Source organism: Synchiropus splendidus, chromosome 1, assembly GCF_027744825.2.
Source record: "Synchiropus splendidus isolate RoL2022-P1 chromosome 1, RoL_Sspl_1.0, whole genome shotgun sequence".
In the NCBI taxonomy this organism is placed as follows: Eukaryota; Metazoa; Chordata; class Actinopteri; order Syngnathiformes; family Callionymidae; genus Synchiropus; species Synchiropus splendidus.
The window spans coordinates 47190167-47217049 of record NC_071334.1 but is presented as its reverse complement, the minus strand read 5'-3'; the positions used below and the strand labels follow the sequence as shown (position 1 = coordinate 47217049).

At 42.5% G+C, this 26883-nt stretch overlaps 2 protein-coding genes across 3 annotated transcripts; both read right to left on the bottom strand.

Moving 5' to 3' along the window:
• Positions 1-7273: 7273 nt before the first annotated feature.
• Positions 7274-13491, bottom strand: dolpp1 (dolichyldiphosphatase 1). The gene is made up of 8 exons (XM_053878777.1): positions 13385-13491; positions 12745-12845; positions 12546-12630; positions 11259-11358; positions 11089-11187; positions 10882-11010; positions 10680-10769; positions 7274-8588 (listed from the first exon to the last, which is right to left on the bottom strand). The coding sequence occupies exons 1-8, from the start codon at positions 13458-13460 to the stop codon at positions 8552-8554; spliced, it is 717 nt and encodes a 238-aa protein (XP_053734752.1). The 5' UTR covers positions 13461-13491; the 3' UTR covers positions 7274-8551.
• A 661-nt stretch (positions 13492-14152) lies between these two features.
• Positions 14153-26614, bottom strand: miga2 (mitoguardin 2). 2 transcript variants are annotated; one of them, XM_053853853.1, is made up of 16 exons: positions 26534-26614; positions 24527-24755; positions 23913-24123; positions 23729-23844; positions 23525-23645; positions 23013-23140; positions 22790-22907; positions 22606-22712; positions 22426-22538; positions 21376-21448; positions 20605-20691; positions 19816-19914; positions 18831-18965; positions 18688-18741; positions 18366-18482; positions 14153-17976 (listed from the first exon to the last, which is right to left on the bottom strand). In XM_053853853.1, the coding sequence occupies exons 2-16, from the start codon at positions 24620-24622 to the stop codon at positions 17779-17781; spliced, it is 1773 nt and encodes a 590-aa protein (XP_053709828.1). In that variant the 5' UTR covers positions 24623-24755; positions 26534-26614; the 3' UTR covers positions 14153-17778. The 2 variants fall into 2 exon arrangements, with proteins under 2 accessions (XP_053709828.1, XP_053709829.1); XM_053853854.1 differs by lacking the exon at positions 26534-26614 and adding an exon at positions 24863-26486.
• Between the last annotated feature and the right edge of the window lie 269 nt (positions 26615-26883).

Sequence of the window (26883 nt, the reverse complement as noted above, 5' to 3'; positions counted from 1 at the left end):
ACCTAAAACAAAAAACTTCTGGCCCTCTAGGGGGCGCTTGCAGCCCTCTAGGGGGCGCTCGCGGCCCAGTCATGGGTCGCTGACTTAGAACACTGTAATTCGCTCTCAGGACATCACTTTTCCTCCATTCTGTTTTCCATACTTCACTGTCTCACTGTCCACACACGCACGCTCCCTCCAAACTACACCGCATCTCTGGCCGAGGTCCAGCGAGTGATGGCATCGCGGACCCGGTCACAGATGGTACACTTAGGCGCCCCAGAGTTCTCCTGCTGACAGGACACACAAGTTACACAAGTGGCACTGTTATATCCCTGCGCACTTCCGTTTGTGACAAACACTCGTCACATCCTCTCCGCGGGCGTCTGGCAGGTGAGAGAGCTGTTCCATGTTTCTAGAGGCAGGAAGCTTGAATATGAAATCATGGAAGTGGCAATACGGGCTGCGGTGACCCTCAGTGGGACGGATAATTGGGCTCTGCGGCGCCGGTCCCACCGGACCGCAGGGAGGTTCTGAACCGACGCGCTTTCTCGTTCTTTCTAAATTGACCTTATTGACTCCATCTCTTTCGCTTTCTTCTTATAAAGTGCTTGTGGCAGATCTCATTAAGGCCAGACGTGAGATCTAAAAGAGGCTTATAGCTGATCTCCCTAAGGTCCAGTGTCTCCTCCACAACATTGCAAAGTTCTCGAATCAATCAGGAATATTTTGAAAAGCCTCCGCTGTTCCCGGCCGAGGCAGTCTTCAGGCATGTGAAGTCCTTGTGGCAGGTCGGGCAGCTGGCGTCCGAGCACGTGACTTTCACAGACTCACAGCTCTTCATCTCCTCATGTCCACCTGTGACAAACAATGACACCGTCCCAGGTAAACTGCGCTGATCCACTGGTTTAGCGAGTGATGAATGTTAGCTCAGCTGCTTGGGTTTCTCACAACATTTTTAGACTTGTTCATATTCATGTCTGAAAGCTGTTTGTCTCATTTGGCCCCGACTCAAGGTTTGAAAAGCTTGCGCGCCAAACTAATTTGTCAGATGAAGATGTTTGCCAAACTCAGCGCCACAGAAGGAAGAGACTCTCCTGGAGTATATCATACTCTCCTGGAAGTCACCATCCTCCCCAGTCACAGCTATGTTCTTCATATCCTCTTTCCTCATGACCCTCACTGGTTGCCTGCCTCCTCTTCACCTCTCACAGTCTTGGTCCAACACTGGCTCTCCGCTCTGAACTAGCCGCCCTTCTTGACTTCAACTGGGCAAATCTCCTCTCAAAAATGTCGAAAGGTTTGGTACAGTGAGGAGACTTTTCTCTGACTGACGCACAAGGGAGACACCTTTTCAGCTGCTACACATCAGCAGTGGCTCGCGAGGGCGTGACGTGGTCTCAGGGGATGAGAGTTCGCCAGAAGCTCCAACCCACAACAACTTTAAATGGAAACTATTTACTCCGAAACATCTTTTTTTCTCTGCCTCAGCTTCTGTCTCCAAACATGAATCTCCTCTTTGGCCTTCCTCTCCACCTTCTGCCTGGCAGTTCCAACCTCAACATCTTCCTACCAATGTACTGGCTCTCTCTCCTCTGTACATGTCCAAACCATCTCCATCTAGCCTCTCTGACTTTGTCTCCTAAACACCTGACCACATGTGCAGTCCCTCTGATCTACTGCTTCCTGATCCTATCCATCCTGCTCACTCCCAGAGAGAAGCTCAGCATCTTCATCTCTGCTACCTCCAGGTCTGCCTTCTGTCTTTTCCTCAGTGCCACTGTTTCCAAACCATACAACATTGCTGGCCTCACCACCCTTTTGGACACTTTCCCTTTCATCCTTGCCGACACCCTTTTGTCACACATCACACCTGACACTTTTCTCCAATGATTCCATCCTGCCTGTACCCACTTCTTCGCCTCTTTCTCACACTCTCCATCACCCTGGACAGTTGAGCCTCAGTACTTAGAATCCTCCACCTTCTTTATCTCTACATCCTGTAACTTCACCTGTCCACTTGGCTCCCTCTCATTCACACACATGTATTCCGTCTATCTGCGGCTAACCTTCATTCCTCTCCTTTCTAAGGCAAACCTCCACCTGCTCTCACCACAGATCACAATGTCATCTGCAAACATCATGGTCCAAGGGGCTTCTAGTCTTACCTCATCTGTCAACCTGTCCATCACCATGGCAAACAAGAAGGGTCTCAGAGCTGAGCCTTGCTGCAGTCCCACCTCCACCTTGAACTCCTCTGTTACACCTGCAGCACACCTCACCACTGTCTCACACCTGCCATACATGTCCTGCACCACTCCAACATACTTCTCTGCCACTGCAGACTTCCTTATACAATACCACAACTCTTCTCTTGGCACTCTGTCGTACTCTTTCTCCAGGTCCACAAAGACACAATGGAGCTCCTTCTGACCTTCTCTGTACTTCGCCATGAACATCAAAGGTCAAAGTAAAACTTCAAAAAATAATTTGTGATGAAACAAGTACAAAAATGTAAAGTCCATCTGAGCCGCTCCGAGCCTCACGTCATGTGTGCGACCCCTGAGCCAAAACCAACTCAGCCAGCCACAGAGCAGGAAGCCTCTCCTGGTTGCAGAGGTGATCCAAGTACCTGTCTCACTGCGCGAGAGCAAACCTTGGCGGCACAGGGAGTTGTTTTTTTTTTCTTTTTTTTTTTCCTGGCCCGACAACATTCGGTGGCAAACTTCACAAATCTGGACTGTGTGGGAGAGCGTCCAGATGGCAGCTAGATTCTGTGATGCAAAAGGCCTGATTAAAAACACGCTTCAATCATGAGGCTCGTTGGTATTTTTAGTGGAGCGACCAGAGTCCAGTCACAAGCAGCAGGACGTTCATCTGTGGAGGGCTGAGCTGTCAGGGAACAGAGGAAGGTCTGTGGTGTTACATTAAAATATATATAAATGACAGAGCAGCGAGGTTCCACCCGGCTCTTCCTCCACTGCATCCCCAAGGAGAGCTCACTGAACACGGACGGTCACTTTGTCTCCTGGCTCAGCTCTTTCTTGAGTGGGACAGAAGCCGACAAACACCTGGTGACATGGTCCAGGACTGATCCTCATCCTGGCCCTCATGCTCTCAGCCCCCTCCTCAAACTCGCCGTGTCAGCAAAACCAAACTCCTGAAAGAAAGTTCATCAAAAACAGAACAATGTGTGGAGGAAGACGTGTTGAGCTCATTGTTTTGGCACCGCAGGTTTTCAACACACTGTTTCTCCGGTCACGGTTGAAGATCTGGTGGTCACTCACAGGTGTTTTCTGGCCCAAGATGAGTTCAAACCACAGACTGGGTCTCCTCGATGGTGATGATGCAATAGATGGCTCAACATTCTTTTGAAGGTTTTCGCTGCCACACACACACGTCAGCATGAGCAGGATAACGGCAGGAGAAGGTCACAGGACGCAACTGAACTAGAGACGTTTCACTTTCTGACCAGCACAAGTGGAGGCTCCGCCCCCTCATTGATATTCAGGAGTGATGGTTTAGCGGCAGAGCCCACTGCCACCACCTAGTGCTTCCTACTTTCACACCAAATGTGACATTTCCGATAAAATTATTAGTGTTATTATTATTTTATTACATTTTTTTTGTTTTGTTTTGCTTTCATGTTTTTAAACTTTGGATTTTTGCTACCATAAGATTCTTAATCTCAAATTACTTCTAAGACATTTGTTTTGTGTTTTTTTGTATCTGTTTTAATCATTTTTTTTATTATTATTTTGATTTAGATTTTATGCTTCAAAGCATTTCAATTTCATCATTTCTTCATTCATTTTTTGTTTACATTTTCCACTGATATTTCAGTCATCATTTTACTGACTCATCATTGATTTAACAACTGTATCTTGTGACTTTTTTTGTTCTTTCTTGGAGAAGTACAGAGAAGGTCAGAAGGAGCTCCACTGCGTCTTTGTGGACCTGGAGACATTTTTTGTCCATGTTTCTCGTACAGTACATTGCTTCTCTGTCTAAACTGTTGCTGTATATCTGCAGAACTGTTGTTTCTTTCCTTTGCTAACAGATTATGACCAGCTCTTCATTTGAGCGTTCTGGCTTTTGGCTCAGCTCTTTCAGCTCTATGATCTGAACAGTTCATTAGCAGCAGCACCCACCAGCCGTGGGTGTGTGTGTGTATGTGTGCTTGTATAACTACACTTGTGGGGACCTTACACATTTGTGGGGACCTTTTGTTTGAGTCTCCATTTGAGGATTAAAGTGAGAAAAATAACTTCGTCATGATAATTGAATTAAAGTTTGGTTCATGTTAGCCATTTTGGATGGTTAGGTTTAGGCCAGAGGTGGGCACTTAAATTTCCTAATGGTCCAGGTTATATATTGAGAGGAGCCATCAAACCCAAAGAAAGGAGGGCAAGAGAAAATCTCACCCACTAATGTGTTGTGCTTTGTTTATTTTAAACCACATTCTATTTAAAGATTCTCGATGTGTTTCATACATTTCAAAATCTACTTTCAATTCTGATGTATTTTAAGAGAAAAGAAATACTCGGAAAAGGCGAACACCAAACAAAAATACTCAAACAATAAAGTTATGTGTCAGTTGCATCATAATGAACAAAAAACAATGCACAAGACAAAAAAATCAGAGACAACAACAATGTGAGTTTTATAGTTTTGCTCTGACTGCAGGAGGGCCACATAAACACAATTAAAGGGCCGCATTTGGCCCCCTGGCCGCACTTTGCCTTGGTCTGGTTTAGGGTGAGAGGCTGGGGAAAGAGCTGTGGCAATGAAGGGTCCCCACAAAAGATAAAAACATGACGTGTGTATGTATTCAGACAGAAGAAGACAAAATGTTGGGGTGTGAAAAGCCGAGTCAGGAACAGAGGAACATGTTCTGGGTGATTAAGAGAGTCCGGAGTTCCTTTCAGGACAGGACGGCAAGAGAATGGTGTGTGTGTCCACGTGTGTGTGTGTTCACATGAGTGTTCACATGAGCGTGCGCTGGGTTCACAAGGTTTTGGGGACGGCTGTTAATGGATTGACACCTGCTGAACAGTGAAAGTCTGAACGTGATGGAGCTCTGAAAAACATCTCTGGTAGATTGGAGCGCTATTTTGAGGATTATCTGGTGTGTAAACACATTATGTGGCAGAGAGGGGCCGCGCCAGGAGCCGTGCGGGGCCCAGGAAGAAGCATTTCGAGTCAGCTGCAGCTGTGTGTTTCATTAGATTAAAACGAAGGCAAAGTTTAGCAGAAATGTGTCGTCTGTACTTTTTTTTTTAATCAAGATTCTGTGTTTGAAAATCTGCTTTTCAAATGATGATGCTGCGTTTCCTTCTCAGAAATCGGTCTGTTAAATCAGAGCTCTTCCAAGTGCATGAGAACGATCACTGCGCCACAAAATCTATAGACAGCAGGGATCAGTGAAGTGGGTCAGCTGGGTCGAAGCAGGAGCTGAATCAAAAGGCAGACAGCAGCTGAGATGCAGAGGAACCGCTGCTCGTCCGCATGGAGAGAAGCTGCAGTAGGTGAGGCTGCTCCGGCATCTTGTCAGGTTGTCTCCTCTCTAGTGCAACTGGGGGAGGCCCCGGGGCGGACGCAGCTCTGGCTCTCTCAGGTGGCTGGTGAAAACTTTAGCACCCCCGCCCCCGGTTTGGACGAAGAGTGAATACAACTCCTCACTTAGGCTGCTGCCCCCTCGACCCTGCTGATGTGCTTCAACATTTTTTCCTTCGCAACTTCACCTCCGTTGAATTCATTTCTGTGAAATTGGTCCAGGAGCGATATTTCAAAAGAACATGAGTCACCTGCTTTTTTCCCGTGGCCTGCACCACAGATCGCAGTGAGACGGACGTCCAACTGTTCAACACAGACGTTATCGGATGTGACTTCAACTCATCTATTAATGTCAACTGAAAACTCACATTGGCATTTAATATGGATCCGAATGTTTTACATGAGCAGGTGAATCACTGAATTGATGAAAATAAAAAGTGTACTTTTGCTTTGAAATTAATTCACCAATTCAGTGTCATTTTTATTTCAAATATCTATTGTTCTTGAATCCACTGAGATTCTCCCGCGGGTGGCGTGGCGCCCTCATGTGGAAAAACAGTGGAAGTGCCGGCGCCTCTCTGCAAGCGGTTCAAATCCAGGTTGAAACAAAACAATACAAACGCTTTCTGAGAGAGTGGGTTCCCATCAGGGTCCTAAATGCAGAGAGGCAGCAAATTAATTTTGCAAATAGAGCACGTATTTAAAAATATATTTTAAATAAATAATAAAATTAAATAAAACACAGAATTAATAGGCCTTTTAACAGCAATTGCGCAATGTTAGGAAAATATTAACTTTAATATCTTTTTTTTTTTTTTTTTTTTGTTATGACAGACATATGGAGAAAAAAAAAACAGGTTGTAGAATCGAGTCTTTCCTCAGTAATGACGCCGAGGTCAGCAGGCGTCAGCAGACAAACAGGTGAGTGACTATTCAGTGGTTCCTATTTCCGGATGCTTTCCGGACTGACACAGGACTCCATGGCGTCTCTCTTCTGGGGTCGGAAGTTTAGAAAATCATAAACTGACCTTGTGATAAAAGTGACAGGTTTTCCAACCAAACAGTCTTTAGTTCTTTGTGTGTCGGTCACATCTACCATGTGCTTTGGTTCCATTTCTGACTCCAGATTCGAGTGACAATAAGTAGGGGAGAACAAAGTTCACGTCATGGTATTTGATCAATAGGGCTCAATGTTGTTAAAACAGATTATCATCTTTCATCAGTTTGTCACTTCTCATCGTAATGAGTCGTTATAATGGAGTGGATTTAAAAGAGATCAGAGACCCCAACATCACCCACGCGAATGTTAACATAAAATTAGAAGAGAAAACCTGCATTAGTTTTGAATTTAAACACATCTGAAACACAAAATGAAGACTATACTTATGTATTTTGCACGGGTGTGCTGGGATTTAACTCGATTATCAACAAGGCTCATTTGAGCTTTGGCAAAATAAGATTTACAATATGTAAGAAAATTTGACCTTTTTTTTTTACATTTAAAATGCGGAGAGACGAGGTTAACGTCGATTTAGCTGGGACTCCATCTAGTGGACACAGACCGTTACTGCACGTTAGACAAACACCGCGTTTGTCTTGACATGCAGTAAAAAAAATAAAAAATCGGCGCTGTTGTGCCGGGGCGATAAAATGTCGAGAAAATATACGAACCATAGTAAGACAATATATACAAGAAAAAAGAAAACTACAACTAATAGATGGCAGAACATGAAGGGACGTTTTTAATAAAATCACAAACTGAAAAAATATGAACATGAATAGTAAAAGACAGCAAACTAAAACCAAGATATGGGAATCATGAACAGAACCATGGAACAACACAATTCCAGCGTGAAGTTCTCCTTCAGCCGGTGCGTCCCTGAAAAGGTCAGGCGGCCGCAGTGAGCGTCAAATTGCCCAGTGATTCGCGCGCGTATTCGTTTTGTCACGGTCTCTCAGTTTCAACCGCGGCTCAGTGACGCCCCCTGCAGGCTGAGCAGCAGAAGGACAGAAAGCCGGTGAAAGAAAGTCGAGAGCCATGTACATAAACACATTTTATTCAGCCTGATATCGGTTACACATGGAAAAAAAAAGTCAATCCTAAGGGAACTGCTTCCCTTTGTGGAGCGAGCGTGATATGACTGCGGTACATCAGCTCCGCACTTTATTGACAACAGTGAGAAATCAGCATCGACATGCTACGACTGACCTGAGGCTTTGAACTACTTAAGAAAAGTGATATCAAAAGAAAGCGATTCCCCCCGCAGCCCTGACGACTTCATACTCGCTGATATGGAATGTTCAAATGAAAATGTTGACAGGAGAAGCAACCGTAAAAAAGAAAAAAAAAAAAAAAAAAAAAAAGATAATAAAATGGGTTCCTGGAAACTTCCAGGCTGCTACTGTGCACCAGGCGTTGAGGGAACGCCGTCAGGTGTGTGTGTGCTCGGACCATGGCCAGAACAGAAACCACCACAACAGAAACACAGCGAGGTTCGACACACTGGCGAGGAGAGGAAGGGTGGGGGCGGGGGCGAGGTCTTAACTAGTGTTAGTCGTTTTTTTAACTTTACAAAGTGCAAAATCTCATGTATATTACATCATAACCAAATTTAGATCGTTCTAGTATAGAAACAATGAAACATGGTACATAAACAGAGGCAGAACCAACCCCACCACCCCGCCATCTACCCAAGAGAGAGAAACCACTACATACATGCTCCAATGACGGCCGTGTTCCCGGCTCCTGAACTCCCCACAGTCCTGTCGGCGTGCGCTCATCGTTAAAATATATATTAATCTATGGTTCATTAAATAGGAAGCCTCTCGCACCGTCTTGCATGCAGCTGAGCAAGCTGGACAGGGAGGCGTGAGGCCCGGGAACCTGCTGCAGGGAACCCTCCCGTCCTCCTCCCCGCCACCAAACCAAGGAGATGGGTTTCCAGTGTGTTGTTGAGTGAGCAGTTGTCTGTGTGTGCATGAGCGCGCTTCAGTTTCACAGAAGTGGGGGAGGCCATCACTGAAGCTTTGTTCCCAGCTTTCGCTGTCTGTTCCTGGAAAGAGGGAAATGGGTCAGACACCGAGGCGGCCCACAGGAGCGCCACGTGGAGGAGGAAGTCGGTGAGATGAGCTGGTGGTTGACTTCCAATCCCACCATCTTTCTACATGATCGACGGGTCACACATTTTTACGACCACATTCGGAGACACTGCGAGTACATTTCAGACCAGATCTGGCATGTCTGATGTGTGTGGACCTCAAGGTTTGGTGCGTGTGGTGGGCACAAACCTGTCACTGGGGGCCATTTGAATGACTGGAGGCCAGGAGGTAGTAAATACAAATCCTGGCAAACCAGCACCAAACCCTCCAGCTCTACTCCTGCTGAACACTCCAGCCATGTTCAACACCCCTGCATGCACAGGCTAGTGCCTTATGACGGGGCTGAATACATTCATTCCGCAATGGAATAGAATTATGATAGAATTATGCTCTGTTAATCCAAGGTCAATCTGAAATTTCATGTATTTATATGGTCGCCAGTGATTGATATGTAAAGTTTTTTGCACCAAACGCTGTCCACACATGATTTTAAAGGAAAGCAGAGAGATGCAATGTTTTCCTGGCATGAAAATTCAATATTGTACTGAACAAAAGTAGTGTTTTATTCCACGGTTCTTGACGGGCCTGCCATGATAATAAGACAGTTAATAGTTTGATCATTAAAATGACCTTGGTCTCTTTGGCAGCCTCCATTAATTGTCATGTTGGTTTCAATCATTTCCTGTTCTCATCTCTGCCAACTACCCATCGTCACCCGCTAACAGGAGGGTTCACTCTGTCCACTATATCAGACACCTCTCCGGTCCCATTTGCGTCACAACGGAATGTGAAGAGTGAACCCTCTTGTCTACGATCTCAAGCTGAGTCGTCTAGCGCTGTGATTCTTAACCAAGAGGCCAGGGCGCATGGTTGGGCCGCGAGCGCCCCCTACAGGGCCGCTATAAGTTTTCTGTTTTACACGTTTGGGTCGTGAGACGCTCAGTTTTACTACATGAACCACGTATGGTGGCAGTCACTGGATTGACTTAACAGCTGCAAAGCTGTGATAGTTAACAACTATGGAGAAGTTCTTGAAAAGAAAAAAAATAAGATAAACAAAGTGACGTCCCCCCAACAGTAAAAACTGTTCATGAAAGAACCTGTGGAAGCAGTTTTGAAAATTACTTTCAATAATAATTTCAATTACACTTACTTATATTTTCTATGGAGTTTAAATAAAATACATTATTTTTATGTTATGATATTCAGACATGGATTGATTATATTATTTTATTCAAAATTCTTCCAATTTTCTCAACAGTTTGCATCAAGTGTATTTTTTTTTTCTAAAGTACATTTGATGAATATTGCTTGCACCTGGTTCTGCTGCTGGTTGGACTTTTCAATGACAAATATTTTTGCAGTGATCACATGGTTTCATGTCATTCATGTCATGTCAAAGGTTGTTGTTTGTTTATGTGTACGTAGATTAAATATGGTTATTGATCGCAAAAGAAATGAAGAATCATGAATCAGTTCCATTCCTTGAATGGGCCCCGGGCCCATTTGTTCTGGGAAAGGTGGGACACCAGGTCAAAAAGCTTTAAGAACCCCTGGTCTCGCGAGCACAAGCTCAGTTTAGCAAGTTAGCGAGACCCGTGAGGAAAATAAAAGGAAGTAAAAGGAAATAAAGGAAGAAAAAATATGATTGCAAAGCCAAAAAGCCACAGTGCCAGTGTGGGAATATTTTGGCTTCAAACATAATGCGTGAGGTGAGCACAACAAGGAGGAGGAGCCAGTTTGTGGAATTTGTTCTCATGTGGTGACAAAAACGGCCCCACGTCAAACATGATAGCAGAAATGAACCACAAGCACCAGAGCAGTTTAGTAAGTTGACGTTTTGTTTACATAGACTATGAACATATTTTGCGCTGTCTTATTATTATTTATATTATTGTTCAATTAAGATATGTAAAATCTCTTTGAAAGGCTAAGCATGAATGGATAAATGTTTACAACCAAATGAATGAGGAAAAGCAGGTCAGCTATAATAACATGAGCAGGAGAGACACAAGGCAAAACCTGTTTACATTCAAGAAACTCACCTGGCCTCTGATCTGGTCACTGTGTATTCAAACCACAAGATGTTGGGGATCAGGCTCGTGTCTCGCACCAGAAAGTACTCGGATATTGGCCTGCAGGTGGGGAAAAAAAAAGGTCTTAATCCGAGACAAAGCACTGTTTAATCAGGCTACTGCCAAGACTGTCCTCCCCGGAGACAAGCAGAGAAAATGGAGCAGTACGTACCATGCTGCTATTTTGGGGAATAATGGTGTCAGCACCTCTTGTGTAAAAAAGAACCAGACTATGCCAATGGTGCAGCCGGCAACTCCACCGTAGAAAACCTGGCTCCAGGTGTGATACAGCAGGTAGACTCTGGTAGAGGAGGAGGAGGAGGAGAAGGTGAACACTAGAAGCATATTTCAGCTTAATACTACGCTAGCCACTACTCACCTGCTGTAAGAAACTGATAAGGCGACACCCAAAAGAACGATGGACAGTATGTGTCTCCACAGCAGGTCCACACACCGAGCATTGTTTGTTTGATGCATTCTGGACAGACAGAAGGGCTCATCAGTACTTGCCCTGATTCGAAATATTCAAAATGACAAATATCAACTCACCTTAAATAGAGAAAAAGAAAGAAGTAAACCACAAAGAACCAGATGAGCTGGGAGTGACTGGAGGGCATCCCATAGTCTGTGTTGAGGGTTGTGTGAGCCCCTGAGGAAAACACAAAGTGACTCAATCCTGAACTGTAAATTCACCTTAACAGATTTACCTCAAAAAGCTATGGACACTTTCAAATTTACCACTAATTCAATCACTTTGGATGGTGCAGATAAACACTTCAGCACAGCTCTCGCTGATAATGTGCGTGTAGTTTGGGTGGGATTTTCTCTGAAAAGTGCTTCATGTACTAGGTGATCCATGAAATAAAAAATGATTATAAGAAGAAAAAAAAAGTCAATACTGATATCCACTTAAAGGAAACCGGACAAAAGAAATTCTAATGACCCCTTGTTCTTTTAAGTCCAGGCTAGTATCGCCTGCTCATCCATGGTTCAGTTCAATTTAGTAGAGCAAGGCTTCGACTTTGGCTGACAAGACACTTCTGAAGCAACCGAATATAAGCCACTCCTCCTTAAACCCACATCAAAATAAAAATAGTTAGGTGCAATACAGCTGATCCTATGTTTGTAACCTTTTACAGGTAAACCAGGTGGGGTCAAACCGGTCCTCAAAGGGCCGGGGCCAAAGTGGATTTAAAAATACAAATACAAATCCACTGGCTGTGGTGTTTCTGCAAATGCGTGCGACGCCCAGACGCCACAACACAGGGAAAACACCCAAACAAAGATGGCAGAACAACCGCCTTTACCAGCCTCGACTTCACTGTTTGGCGACGTTTTGGGCCACCAAGTGCCCGGAAACACTAAGCTGGACACGACGCATAACTTGTGCAACTAAGACCAAGCATATGAAGGACCAAAAATGGCTTAATAATAAATAAATAAATATTGAAATAAATTCAGAAATAAAAGAACAAATAAATGTACAAATAAATAAACCAATTAAACATAAGTAAATACATAAATAGCCATATTTTATGCTTATTTATACATTTAGTTCCTAACTTATGCTTGTATTTTAACTTTTATTATTCACTTATTTATTTCAACATTAATGTATTTATTTGTTTTGTGCATTTCCGCATGTATTTACTTGGTTTATTTATGAATTACGTCTGTATTACATTTATTTATTTGGCCATTTCCGTCTCTGCATCACATAATGCGCAACAAATAAATGAATGCCTGCAAAGTTGAGGGGATTAAATGATGACCAGAAATCAGATCAGAAAACAAAATCAACAAAATCACTTTATTGACTACACCTATGACGCTCACCTGCACATGGGCGTGGCTCTCTGAATATGTGCTTCAGCACCCAGTTCACCCCTTCATTGAGGATCAGTCCACCAAAGAATGAAATCTGTGGGAATACACCGTAATTACAACCTGCCGTGACAATAGATACACACCAAGTGACAGAGCAAAGTACTGGCTTTGACATGGAGGATTTGAGAGTGAGGTTTTTGGCACTTACTGTGTGCAGCTCTCGTTTAAACACTATTAGAGTGACAAAGCCCACAAGGATTGCTATGGGAAAGAGGCTGATATAGGCGAGCACTTGTCCCGTCAGGTCACCTAAGACACAGACAGTGTTACTGCAGTGAGACGGACATACATATTTCAGAATCCAGCATGACATAAAGCTCGTATTGCCTGCCAACAGTCAGACTCAGGCCGACGTGCTAATGCTAGCTCCAACGTTAGCTGCCAATCGGCTATGCACCGCTTAAAAAAGAATAAAATGCTTTTATTGTGATGATGTGTTAGAAGCGCGGTCTGTGCGATATGTTTATGTCTTCCGAAGAAACACTATCCAGGCACTTTTCCCATATTCACGGCGGAATTGACAAACGAAATCATTGAGGAAGCTAGCAGGCTGTTAGCCTTCATTGTGAAGCCGATTGCCAACTGCGCATGCGTCCCTGCCCCACTATTTTGCAGCATGACGGATATCGCCCGCTATGCTCAGGATTTTCAATGTCTCACAATTCGGCAGCGCCCCCGATAGCCGCGTCCATTCAGCAACAACAACGCAGGGCAGCGACTCCGAGATAATAACGCGTCAAGTGCAGACAGCGCTCGTCCAGCAACAAATGGATGCCAGATAAACGTACCTTCCGCAAATTCGACGTGTGTCAGAGAAATAGACCGCCATCGAGGTGGTGCCGAGCACTGCTCTTCCATCGCCATCTTACCCGGACACAACCGGGCAGACCCCAAGGGAAACGCCCCAGACTCCCGCTCAGCCAATCACAAGATGAGTGTGACGTTCAAAGAGCCCCGGCAGCCCGAGGCTCGACCAATCGCATGCGACCTCTGGTGACGGCTCCGACCCATACAGAAGAATTATTGAATGAACCTCAACACACAGGTAGGAGACAGAGCATTAAACGCACTCATTCAACATTTCTACCGTTTACCGCGGCAGCGCTTAAGCCGACTGGCCGATGATGGCAAATTTCTGTCAGATACCACGCAAAAATGAAAGCAGTGTCATGACAAAACGACAGGAAGCGTCCATATGAATCCAAATTAAAATGTTTTTTAACGCCACAAGCAATAAGAGCAAGCTAAACCAACTGACTCCAACACAACAGGGAAACATAAACGTGCTTCTTCAGAAAACTTTGGATGTTGCAAGACCAGAGTCATGAGCACCTTACCATACTTTCCCAGATTTATTTTCGACAAAAGAGCCTACTACTCAACATGGTGACTTACAATGCAAATAATAAAAAATAAAAATAAACAAGGTTCACAAAAAGTTTTTATGAACCTTGTTTGTCAAGTGGTTCCTCACACAAAATGAGAAAATTGGTGAAACTATATATATTAACAATGACATTTATATTTGCTGTAACAACAAAGGAATGCTCTCGCAGTTTCATAACAAAAATAACATTTATTATGGAGGAACAAATGGCTTCATTTACAGTAAAGATCTTACTGAGAAGAAGACACAAGGAATCAATAGGACACTTGATGATTACAAAATTATTTCCAATCATGATCGAACTGAAAACTACAGGATCTGCTGGAAGCCTTAATTTTTTTGAGCTCAGTCCTTGATCCACCGTAACATGCAGCAGATGTCAAACGTCATCCATTCATTCCAAACAAATGCTACAGCAACAATCAGGGATCACTGTCGTTGATGTGAATCAGAGACGAACGGCTGAAGACGTGCATGAACTTTAAGAAAGAACACACTTGATCTCTTTAAATATAGTACTCTGAGAAACAATATAATCCTCTACTATTCACAAGATATCTGTACACGTGATATTTAGATTGAAGTAACATTCCTGTTTCGTTCAGTGTTTTAGTTGAAGTGCCAAGCTGTGTCAAAGCAACCAAACTATGTGACTGTGTACTCCAAACACTTTGATAGTGTCTGTGTTGACGTGTATAGAGCCGGATCAAGAAAATAATCCAAACACAGTGCTGTTTCCCGCCCAACACTAATGCCCCACCGCCACAAACATCGATGACAAAGTGCATGTTAGTAGTAGGTTTGTTGAATGCACCTTCACAGATTATGAACCCTCTCACACTAAACTCATTTATCAATCCTGAAGTGAAAAGCATACTTGTGCCCTGAATTATGAAACATCACACAGACCGCAGTTGCTCATTTTATGACTGTGCTGTCTTGAAATAGCTATAGATCAACATGTATATTTAATTTGGCCGTGATTTCACAGGACAAATGGACAAACCAGGGCAGTGAACAGTCAGACTGAGGCTGAATTTCACCACGCAGTAAAAGCCACAGGGTTGATGACTGATAGTACAATGTACTTATCCATCCATGGTGTGCATTTACAGGTTTCACTGTAGATGTAGAGGACAATTCATGCAGAATACTGACACTTAAGTGGAAAGAAAAACCAAATGATTGGATATTATTTGGATTGTATGAAGTCATGATTCAGTTTGTTTCATTGATACCCCTGGTGACTGCTTTAATGCGGCAACTGTTCAGCTCCACTCGGGTCACATCACACTGCATTTTTCATTGTGTTGTGGGCTAAACTGCGCCATCTCATTCAATTTGAAATGTATTTTTTATATTATACAAAATATAGACAAATTTTCTGCTTTTAATTCAAAGTAATTTCATCCCACATCCGTACTATCATAGCAATATGTTTCTGTCATGCCTCCTATAGTGATGAATTTCTTCTTCAAATGAATTCATACATGCAAGAGACCAGACAGGGTCAGCTTCATTGCACCCCTCCTTCACATTCAAACTACTCTTGTATTCATCTAAATTTCATGGCATCTTCCTCCAGCTATTACAAATTGCATAAATGATGTCAACTTCCATGAAAAAAGTGTGAAAAGTCTATAGATAGATCAAACTTCTTCTGACCTACAGCTGAAGCCTTCTTAAACACCACCCTTACATCCATACAATTACCTCTCTTAAGAAGTTAGAGAGGTATTTAACACAAAACTCCATACGTCTCCTCCTTCTAGTGAATTTGAAGATCTCTGTTGCACCGTAACAATAGTATTTACATGTCATTTCAGAGCTTTCTTTAGGTAAATTCTAGCCTCATGTCGTCATTTTCCACGCAATGTGTCGATGTTTTTTATTGTACATTCCTTCAGCACCAAAAAATGTATTTACTGCCAGTGTAGTACATCAAGTATAAGGGAAACGTTGAATAAGTTAGTGTGTGGCAATTCTCTGTTCCGACTTAAGTCTTGTTCTTGAATCATAAATGGTCAATACTTGCTTTTTACACAGTTAATTTTTCAGACACAATATTTGTGAACATCTGTTAAAATGGCACATTTTGTCCCCTGATTAAACTTAAAAAAAACAACATATTTTGTCATTATTTTTTCTGTCAGTGAGACATCTTGATATTGATATTATTTCCTCATGGTAGAACACAACCATGAGGGGATGCAAGTCATGTGGGATCTGAAGCTCAACAGTGGCGTGTCTGTTTGGAACGTCAACCTGTTCAACCAGAATTCAACTTCAATTGAAATGACCAAGCTCATGAGAGTCATACATTGTGTGAGCTCTGTACAAGTATGTCAGCATTTTTATTGAGATAAATGTCAGGGGTTTGGAGTCAGCAAGTGACGGCCGTGTCTGAAATAACCTGAGCTCCATGAGCAACAACGTAACATACACGTGGGAATAAATAAGACTACAGGATGATTGAAGTTTGGGTTTCTGAAGGTTTCATCAGTAGAGACTGAATTTTAAGACCAGTTTTTAGAAATACTGAATAATCCATGACAGTATAAGGTTAATTTGGTTCTAGATTTCAGGTCCTTAAACTCTTCCACATGCAAAAGGGCAAACATACAAGTCAAAACAGAGGGCAGTTTGTGTGGACGAAGTAAGCACTCCTGAATATATCTCAGCTGAACCAAACTGAAAATGGCATTTTAAGAATGAACGTCCAGTTTCACGTGAACCTATTTGCGTGTTAATACTGTAATTTGCAACTACATCAAATTGACATTTAATATCTGTTTGTTTCTCATTTGGAACTAGACCTTAATGTGGTTTATATTTCTCCAAGTGAAAACTACATTTTTCCCCAAAAAATTAATGTCCATTAAAGAAATGAAATAATGTGGTTTGAAGCAGTAACATCTGCACTTTTCCCTTCACATCATTCATAGTGTCTTCAGCAGATTGTTACTCACTTATCATCGTGTACGCATCCCTAACTCACAAAATGAATATTTCATTAATTGACTCTGATGTTCTTTGGTGCCTCGCTTTTGTTAGAATAAATTAAATAATCCTGTCTTCTGTACAAAATAAATTAAATAATCCTTTTAATTCATGAAAGGTTAGACGTCTGGCTGGAACTGCAACAGCCACAAGCTGAGTGGGAAAAGACCTGGTGATAACTGCTGCTGAATAATGATGCACTAAATGGCATTGCTTTCCACTGACTACGTCTTTTAGTTTCATTTCATTATTTAACACTCTGATGTTCATTCTCTTGGGTGACTTTGCCATTGAACGGTTAAGATTATTTCAAGGTAAATATTCAGGTAAGGTCGTATTCTTCACTGAAAGAAAGGTGAGCAATATTCCATCCCCGTGATGTGACTGACGAAAATGACTTAGGTCTGACTGATGTCGCACAACAAGGAACAGAAATGAATGTGTAATGGTTTCAGACAGACCTCACTAACTAAATTAGCTGCCACATGAATGAGTTAATAATCAGTGCTGGAAAGTAATCCTCGTGACGCCATGAATAATGACCCCTTTCTTACAAAACAATAGCAGCAAACCTGACTGGCCCATCCCACGGTAATGAAGGGAAGCACCTTAACCAGAAACATGAACTCTGACAGGCGGGTTTGAGTCACTTTGGAAAGGCAGACTTCCATCACTCACACAGTGGTGGTGATGAGTTTACACCGAGCATGTGTGATATGCAGAATAGCAGCTTAGAAAGGTTCCCAACCAGGGCGACCTCCAAACCAGTGAAACAAAAGCTGTTTGGGAGTGGTTTTAGCAGTTTTCCACGGCTCTGACATCTCCGGGGAGGGAACCGTTGAGCTCCTGAAGGCTGTCGATTCCTAGGTATCCCAGTAAAATCTCACTCCGGCGGTGGGAGAGCTTCAGGATGTCCTCGGCCAAACACTGAGCCGAGGTGAAGCGCACCTTGTCGTGATCGAACATGTCCTTCAGGTACTGAACGATTTGTTGCTGCAGACAGATTCCCAAACGTCACATTAGTGTCATGTCACTCAGCAATATCTACCAGAGGGAAATGGGAAAGCAAGGACATCAAACTAATTCTACCAAAGGGGCCACTTCTGAAATAAGGTTCAGTCACAATTCTGCCAAAACTGTAACCAGTGGCTCACACAGTTCATTTTTCTTTCTCTTTTGGGATCATTTCATTCATTAATAAAAGAAAAAAACATATTGACACAAAAACTTTTTTTCAGTGCACTAATCCCAGGTGCACCGCATGATACAAAGTGATCAAAACCAAAATACTATACAAGATGACCAAATGAGACTGAGCTAAAAAATGATCCAAAATTAAATAAATCACACAGTGCTACCTCCAACAAGTATTTGGCACTTACCTTGAAAATGGTGCACACTTCACTTAAGTGTTGTCTCGGGCCCAAAAACCCAAAAGCCAAAACTGGGGACACGTGTTCTGATATGACATAAAAGTGTGAAATAAAACCATCCGGCACCTGTGGGAGATTTGAAGACATAAGACAATGGACATTAAGGCTGTGTCCCATTTCTCACCCTAACACTAGCACTTCACACTGAACTCTCTCAGTATGAAGGGATCACTTCAAGTGGTGAACGGCGAGTGCTCTTAGGAGTATTGGGACACACTGCACTGACAGGTGAACATGCAAAGCCAGTGTCTAATGAACGGAGGGAACTCACCATGAGAAGACGTCTTTTTGCTTTTAAGACAGACCAGCAAGCCGTAGCCAGAGCCTGAGCAAACAACAGCTTTACATTACAACAAAGGTCTGATGCTATAATAGTCATCGCGAGCTAGTCACGTGTTTACGTGTTCAACGAACCGTTTCTTTGAAGTTGTCAGAGAGCCAGCGGTTCTGCAACACGGCCACCACGGATGACGGAGGGCTCTCCAGGTCTTCAAATGCGTCCATAAGAATGAAGTCCAATACGATGTCGAAAAAGTTCATACACACCACCTGAGTGGATCACACAACACATTTGATTGACAAATGAACACATGGAGCAAAGGCTACACGGCTCAATGCTTCAGATCAGATCATAGTCTGAACCAGTCCAGCTGACCAAAGTCACTCCAGGGTCATAGCTGGCAAAAGTTACAGTTAAGATAAATGTAACTTTTAGCCGAATGAAATTCATGTTTTTTGTTTATTTTCTCTCATTTTCTCTCTCATCCCACATCAATTAAGTCATTTCACTGAATATGAATATATGAAAATACAGTTTGTCCATCGTGCCTTGATTTATTGTGGATGTGCAAGGTTAACATCAGACCATTGTTGGGTCAGGAAATAGAAAAGGTTGAGATAATAGAAACCTCTTCAATTGTTCGTTTTCATTTTGTTTAAAAGAAGCATTTGTCCTCCTTTGTAAACTTTCTTGATCTGACTTCACCTATCAAAGACATTAAAAAGACAAACATACACACAACAGCCCATACACACATCCCATCCATACAACAGTCGGATGGGATGGGATTCTCTTCTTGCCATTTCCACAACACACAAGCGTCACTGTGCTCCTAAGCTCCCATATTAGTTCCAATGAGGTGCACAGAAAGGGACATGAAAGTCTGCACTCATTGCAGTCTCTATATATCACAAAAGACTGTGTTATATTACAGTAAAATGACACCAAATCCAAAGAGTCGTGATGATGGTGTTCTTTACATGTCATTATGAAAGATTATGAACAACAAACAGCAGAACATACTAGCTTAATGGCTCAGTACACAGAAACTTGAATCCACAAAGCAAATAACAGCGACAATACAGTTGCGGGGAGACAAAGCGATCAGCTCATCCTCACCCCTCGACCCTCCAGCTCCATCTTCGTAACAGGCCACGTTTCTTCCCTCTGAGTGTACAGCAGCATGTCCTGGTAGCTCTTCAGGAACGATTTTGGACTCTGGGGCAGAAAAGGCATTATGTTGATTGACAGTAAAAAAAGACAACAGCTAACTAAATCGCTGACAGAGTTTGGGTGAAAGCATTCTTTGAGCACACAATCACATGACCAAAGTCAGATGTGATAAAATGTTGGTGGACAAAATCCAAATAGAGGGTCAAGTGAAATATCAAAAAAGGCTGATCATAAAATAAGAAACTCCCCCGACAAGCCTTGATGAAGCAATGCCCCCAGTAATGAAAAAATATATTTTTTACTATGCTTCACCTTGCAAACAGATACAAGATGGTCTACACTCTCCACGAAAGTAACTTGTGAAAATGAATTTTTCACAATAAAAGATTCATTTTATTTATATTTGCATGTTGTGAAACAAATTCATGGAACCAACTGGGTTTGAAAAACCAAGATGATACTGTATTTTAGAACAAAACAATACAATAATGCAATGTCTTGAATAAACACTGGTGTGGGAGGATCATACTTTTTTATTTATATTAGAATAGATTAGATGTCCTTTACTAGTTCCACAGTGGGAAAATTGAACTATACTTACTATAAAAAATATATACATATAAAAAAATAATGTGAAAACATGTGTAGGAAAAAAATCATAAGCAAAACAGTATGGGCAAAACTAGACTATCAGAGATTAAAAAAGGGGGAAAGGAGCGAATGTTGGGGGCTCACCTTATTGGCCTTGACCATCAACCCAGCAATCATTTGCTTCCCAGTTTCCATAAAAAACGTGCGGTGAGAGTCGTCCAACAGCAAAACCTGAGAAACAAAAATGTTTTTGTTTAGCACAAATATACATTTTGCAAGAATTAATGTGAGTTACTACTTTGTTATCAAAGCTGAAGATATTAACCAATGGTAAAAGTCAAGAAGCTTCATTTTTTTACTTGGAACCCAAAAAAACAGTAAGAAAAGAAAAAACTTTGGTAGGTAGGTAGTTCTAGCATTCATTAAATTTGAAGGTCTAATGTGTGAGATTTTTTAAACATCTCATATTCATGACATGCTTTCATAAAATTATGCGTTACGGTGCTTCACAAGTGTCGTGTGAGAAATTGCCGGTCATGTGCCAAAAATACAAAAAAGGCAGTTTATACGCACCCAATAAGCACTAAAATAGATAGCAGTAACATACAATAATTTAATTGGAATTAAACGAAAGGTCAGACAAGTACTATCAGTCCGTAATCGTGGTTTAATCCCAGTCCCATAATCCGTTTTTTTTTTCTAGATGAAGAAGACTCCTGTTTCTGAAATGTGGATTTGGTTGGATGGATATACGTGGCCCTTCATGTTTAATTGTCAAACTCGCCAGGTCTGGTGTGGCTATGATAACTGTTAGCAGTGCCTGAGTATATGATACGAGAGAGTAAAAAAATAAAATAAAATAAAAAAAGAAATAAAAAATGCACACAGTTACTCTTAAAATGAGTGTAAACAAACCTGGAATGCTTGTCTCACACAGTGAAGTTTGGCAAGAAAGTCTTGGTCACTGTAACATTCAAGTAACTCAGTCCTACAAAACAGAAAGAAGAGCATAGATATTTTTTTAAAAACGTACATGTTGTCTTCAAAGCTAAACCACCAAAGAATTCCACCGAAGTATAAGCCACTATTTTTTTCTCATGGTCTGAACCCTGCAGCTTATAGGACGACGCGTGTCCGAAGTTCCGCACACAGAGCCAGTCTACTGAAAGACCGGAGACCAAAGACCAGCTCCAAAAACAGCTCATTTTCAGCACTTCAATGTAAATAAAAGATGTGATGAGTTCATGATTCAAGCTCATAACACTGCCCAGTTTGTTTCATGAGTCTGTCACAAATCCTGGACCCCGTTTTCAAAACTAGTTTAGAAGTGATCCTCATGCATTTTTAAGCCCAGTGCACCACTGATCTTTCTACGGTGCAGACAGCACCACTATTCCTGTGCACTCAATTGTCTGGAATTTACGATTATTATTTAAGTCTTTTATGTAGATGGCAAACTGTCCCAGTCACCACCTGCATGTGTGCCTCACAACTAGTCTGGTTGGTGGTCTGTCCAATCACAGCACTAACATGTTAAACATGAGTGCAGTCAGCTGTCACTGTTTCCTTTGTTGAATCCTGTGCACTAACAAGGTGGACCAATTAGACTACGAGATAGAGACTCACTTTTTTTACTTTCATGTTGTGTTATAGTCTCTCTGAATAGTCTGTCCCAAGTACAGTTTAAAATTGAGCTTGACGGCACTGTTCTTATACAAGTACCCGAGTGCAGGAGTATCAAACTAAGTCAGACAACAATGTATTGAACGGTCCATAACTAGCACCATGTTGACAAGAAATACGAGTCTAAAAGAAAAAAAAAGTGCAACACTACAATCTGCGTTGGTCACAACAGACATCCTCTGGTGCACTTAATGTCAGACAAAAAGACATGTAAATGGAATGATTTTAATAAGACAGAGAACACACAGAAAATGATGCTTGTACTTCACAGTAAAGCTTTACCTTAAGGAGCGGTAGGACACTTTGCCCTCACTGACCAGGGCCAGGGCTTCTTCATAAAGCGCTGCTGGTTTCAGTGGCTGGTAGATGTCTTGTACAGAGAACGTATCAAATATCTGCACAGATAAAACGACAGAGTTACTGCGGATAGCACCAATCTGATCAGAGTGTGTAGATGTGCACCTCCGCTGCTGAGAAGAAAGACTCATCAGAGCTGATAGTGATCACGTCGTCATCCTGAAGCCTGTGGAAACCCTCCACTTGAGGTAAGATGAGAGTTCCCTCGCTCTCTGAAGAAAACCACACCACAGCGTGTCACCCAGAAGAATACAGTCTCAAGTTTAGCATTCCATCTAGTCTCTCTTACCAAAGTCTGCAAGGACGCTCTCTGTTGGAATGCTGCTTCCAAAATCCTCTTGGAGGTGGTACGCTCTGTGCAGCAGAGTCTCTAGCTTCTCTGCAAACACCTTTTCATTACCCTCACCCTGGATATAGAATGAATCAACAGCATTTCAGTTTGCACTGATATGATTTGGTTTAGACGGAACTGCTATGAGGAGTTGCAGATGACAAGAGAAGGCGGTGGTTACCATGGCGACGTCCCCACACGCTGCCCCTTGCAGGGCAAGGCTGTTGCTGCTGGAGGTGGAGCGTGTGCGGTGGCGGACGTTCAGGGCCTGTTCCCACTTTCGCAGGGCTTCTTCAAACAACTCCATCCCTGAACCACACGTGCACATGATAAGGCTTTTTTTCTCCGATTACTAATTTCAGATTTGGTTCCCTTTGTTTCTGAGAAATTTCCAAAGCACTGCTGCAACACATGCAGCAAGGGCTTTGAAATGAAGACTGTCGAAATAGCATCAGAATATATAGGAACTACCGATATATAAACAGAAGTGAGTGGGTGTGTCAGACGTTGATGCTGAAGAATGTATTGGGTTTTGGTTTTTGCCAGTGCTATATAGTATGCTGGCAAAAACCATATTCATCTTATGATGAACATTATTTTCTGGCCCAGACTTGTCCAAAACCCATCAGTTTCAATAAACCGGAAAATCTATTGTGCCTTTTAACACTATCATAATTAGAAGTTGTCACATACCCATTAAATAAAGATTCTCTGCATTGGCGTCTTCTACCAGCGCAGACTCTTCCACAACCGGCTCCGCCTCCCAGGGAGTTATTGGATTGACAAGTTGACTTGGTGAGTTTGGAACCCGCATCTGTGGGCCGTTTTTAGAGTTTTAAGTGGATATACAAACAAAAATTGAGATACTGGAGAGAAGGTAAACACAAAGGATCATACTGATGCCAGGCTGTGTGAGGAGCTCGAGTGTTTGCTGGGAGCCAGGGATGAGATTCCACTCATTGTGTCGTTGCTGCGATTGCTGGGACTCATCATCTGCCGACCGGAAAAATTACCTGAGCAAACAGACAGATGCTCGTGGATTGAGCAATTCGGTGCAGAGAACTGGATTACAATAACACACCTCTCTTTAAAGATGACGGCCTCCCGCTCTTCAGGAGAGCCTCTGGTATCCCCACTGTCTTCTGGACCTCCTTCCCTTGCGTCCCCTGCTTCCGCTTCCTTCCTCGTCTCTTTAGCTGATGAGCAGTTAGAGCCAGCGCCACACTTCCCAGGGCCGTAGCAAAGAGAACCTTCTTCAAGCTCGGGGAGAGCTTCAGCTGGGCAAATATGGACTGCACAAGCCAAACAATAGTCACCTAGTCATTGGAGTAAGGAGTAGGTCCCTGTCTTTAAGAACAACTGAAAACTGTTGTTTACCAATGCACACTGTTTTACACAGTTAACTGGAAGGCAATAATGCTAGCTATGAAATCCAGACTTCTTCCATCCACTAAAGTAAATAAAATTATGGTTAATATCTTGAAACTCCAAATAAAACCCCATGTCAGTTAGTCAGTCAGCACTATTTGCTTGGACTTGTTTAGTCACATTTTGATATCGTCTTGAATATTGAGTTTCAAGTTGTGAAACCTGAATTGTCTCTTTTTTTTCCTTTCTTTTTGGCTACATCAGGAAATGTAGTTGCCAACCTCTGTCTTCAAACACATGAACTGCTGAACATGGAGTGTGGTTTACCTGCCCAAAGGTGGAATACAGGAACACTGGTATTTCTGCGACAGTCATGGCCAAAGCCTGAGCTATCGACATGCCTTCTGCACGGTTGAGGGACATCTCTTTAGTGTAGAAGACCTCCTCACATTCAATTCACAGTTTTCTTCTCTGCTCTAGTCCATCCAGCTTGAGGTTGGAGAAATGCGTTTCATCCAACCTTGGATTTCAGAACGACTCTGGCGCTTTAACTACCCTGGAAGAAAAGGATCAAGAAGCAGGTTGTAAATGGATTCTAGAAGAGTCAGCACTGAATTGACAGAGATAGGCAGTCCAGTTAAAATGAATGAGGTGTCGCTCAACTCTGCATCTGTAGCTCATCTCTGTCTTGACGTCTCATGACATCGCCATGCATCAGGGGCTATAACAGACTCACAATGCAATAATAGTTGATTATTAAATTCACAGATTTCAGACTCAGAGTCTGTGAGCAGCGGTGCATGTGGGTGTTGAATATGATCTGCTCAATAAAACTGACTTCAAGGCTATTGTTGATGAACAACACGCATACAAAATACATCACACACGTTTAGTTAAAAACATCTCAACTAACCATGAATTATAATTACAGCTGAGCTGATCCATGTTCCAGTTCAAAGTACAGCTCGATCTGATAAGGCCTCTGTATTGGGCTGTAATCTTTATCATCTGCCATTGATTTTAACATGATCCACAGCTTCTCTGTGCACCATGGCAATAGCCAAAGGAGTCGAGATCGCTACCCACCATGCCCCGTTATGTAACTCAAGGATTTCTAAAATGCAGAGATGATTCCAGAAAAGGTTTAACTAATAATCTAATCTAATAGAGAGAAGAATCAGAGAATTCCACATCGAAAATAGAAATGAAAAGGAATCAGAATTGAATTAGAAAAGGATCAGTGGATAGAGAAAGGGAAAAGGAAAGCAGAAATAACACTTGTTCTTCCAAAACTGACCCAATCCTCTAAAAAGAGCCTGGATTTATTGCCAAGTACAGATTAAACTATTTCGCAATAATCAACATAGAATCCGATCGAACTTGGCAAAGACCAGTTGATATTTCATACTAAAGTGAGAGGACCTAACTATTTGATATCAGTAAAAACAGGACTTGCCATTCACTTTATGTTGGGAAACAAACTGCGACCAGCACAATCATAAGAGAGGAATTTAATTGCATTAAACCCATTTGATTGTATTCAATCTGCTTATCTGACTAAGTAGGATGAACAGGTTGATCACATGGTTCGTTTTAGTTTGGCTCTTCCACCAGCCGTCTTCTACTGTGGAAATACGGCTTTTGACGATGTCATCTTTACTAGTCAACATGAAGTCGTGAGGTTATACACTGCAAGTCATTGATCACGAGACCATGCGGAATGAAGGGAAATTGACAACTCGCATCTTAATTCATTATTATTCATCAGAAGTTTTTTTAAGACATGTATAGTTTTTGTAACACAGGTTAGTATGAAAAGGCTGACCGAAACACGTAGTTGGACATTCAAATCTCTGTTTACATACATCATGGAAACACGCTGTTTTGCTTTCACTTACGCAGCAAGTTTTTTAAACAAGACGGCATGTCGATTGCTACTTTAATCGCGCACTTTTATGGGACTTTGCAAAGTGCACGAAGCCTCACTCAATCCAACGAGCGCTCACTGTCATTGATTGAAGACCTACAGTGCGTGTGGAGGGGACTTTGCCTCGAATGGATGGCAAGCGAAACTATTAGCTTTTTTGCGCTGTTGAAAGACGATTTTAGGTGTTGGTGTTTTTTCCCGATTAAGGTTTCAGTGCAGTAACATACGAGTGAACAGCAACTGTCAGTAGCTGGTTAGCACGCTAGCATAGCTTAGCCTGGCCTCGTCAGAAGCTGCTGCTACAACGCTATCTGAATGAGACACTGAGAGCACTCCGGCTCTAGCGGTGGTGACTTTTCACCGCAGCCGGTCAGGTAGTGACATAATCCACTTTGTGGAGTACATACCCTCAGCATCCAGGGTAACGGGGAAGGGCATCACGGTGTCAGAGGGATGCCGCACACAGCGCATTGTTCCGGGGTCGCTCTAGACACGCGTTCAGACGGATGTCACCATCTACCAATCGAAAGCCGCGAAAGGTTTCCGAAGGACCAATAGTGATCAAAGAGGGGAGGGGAACTTAAAAATCTTTTATCCAGTCGCCGCATATGAGTTGTCTGTCTACCGGATGAATTTGTTCAACTGGACTCAGTATATTATTATGATTGTTTTTTTATTCATTTTATTTATTTATCATCATTGTGTTTTGTTCATTATTGCACATTGTTCCAAAGCACTTTCCTCACTGACTGGATCT

Coding starts and splice junctions, on each gene's coding strand:
- dolpp1 (XM_053878777.1), bottom strand. CDS start 13,460: ATGGCGATGGAAGAGCAGTGCTCGGCACCACCTCGATGGCGGTCTATT. Junction 12,846..13,384: donor ACACGTCGAATTTGCGGAAG/GTACGTTTATCT, acceptor TCTGTGTCTTAG/GTGACCTGACGGGACAAGTG. Junction 11,188..11,258: donor TTTCTTTTTCTCTATTTAAG/GTGAGTTGATAT, acceptor CTGTCTGTCCAG/AATGCATCAAACAAACAATG.
- miga2 (XM_053853853.1), bottom strand. CDS start 24,622: ATGTCCCTCAACCGTGCAGAAGGCATGTCGATAGCTCAGGCTTTGGCC. Junction 23,845..23,912: donor GCCGTCATCTTTAAAGAGAG/GTGTGTTATTGT, acceptor CTGTTTGCTCAG/GTAATTTTTCCGGTCGGCAG. Junction 23,646..23,728: donor CCTCACACAGCCTGGCATCA/GTATGATCCTTT, acceptor AACGGCCCACAG/ATGCGGGTTCCAAACTCACC.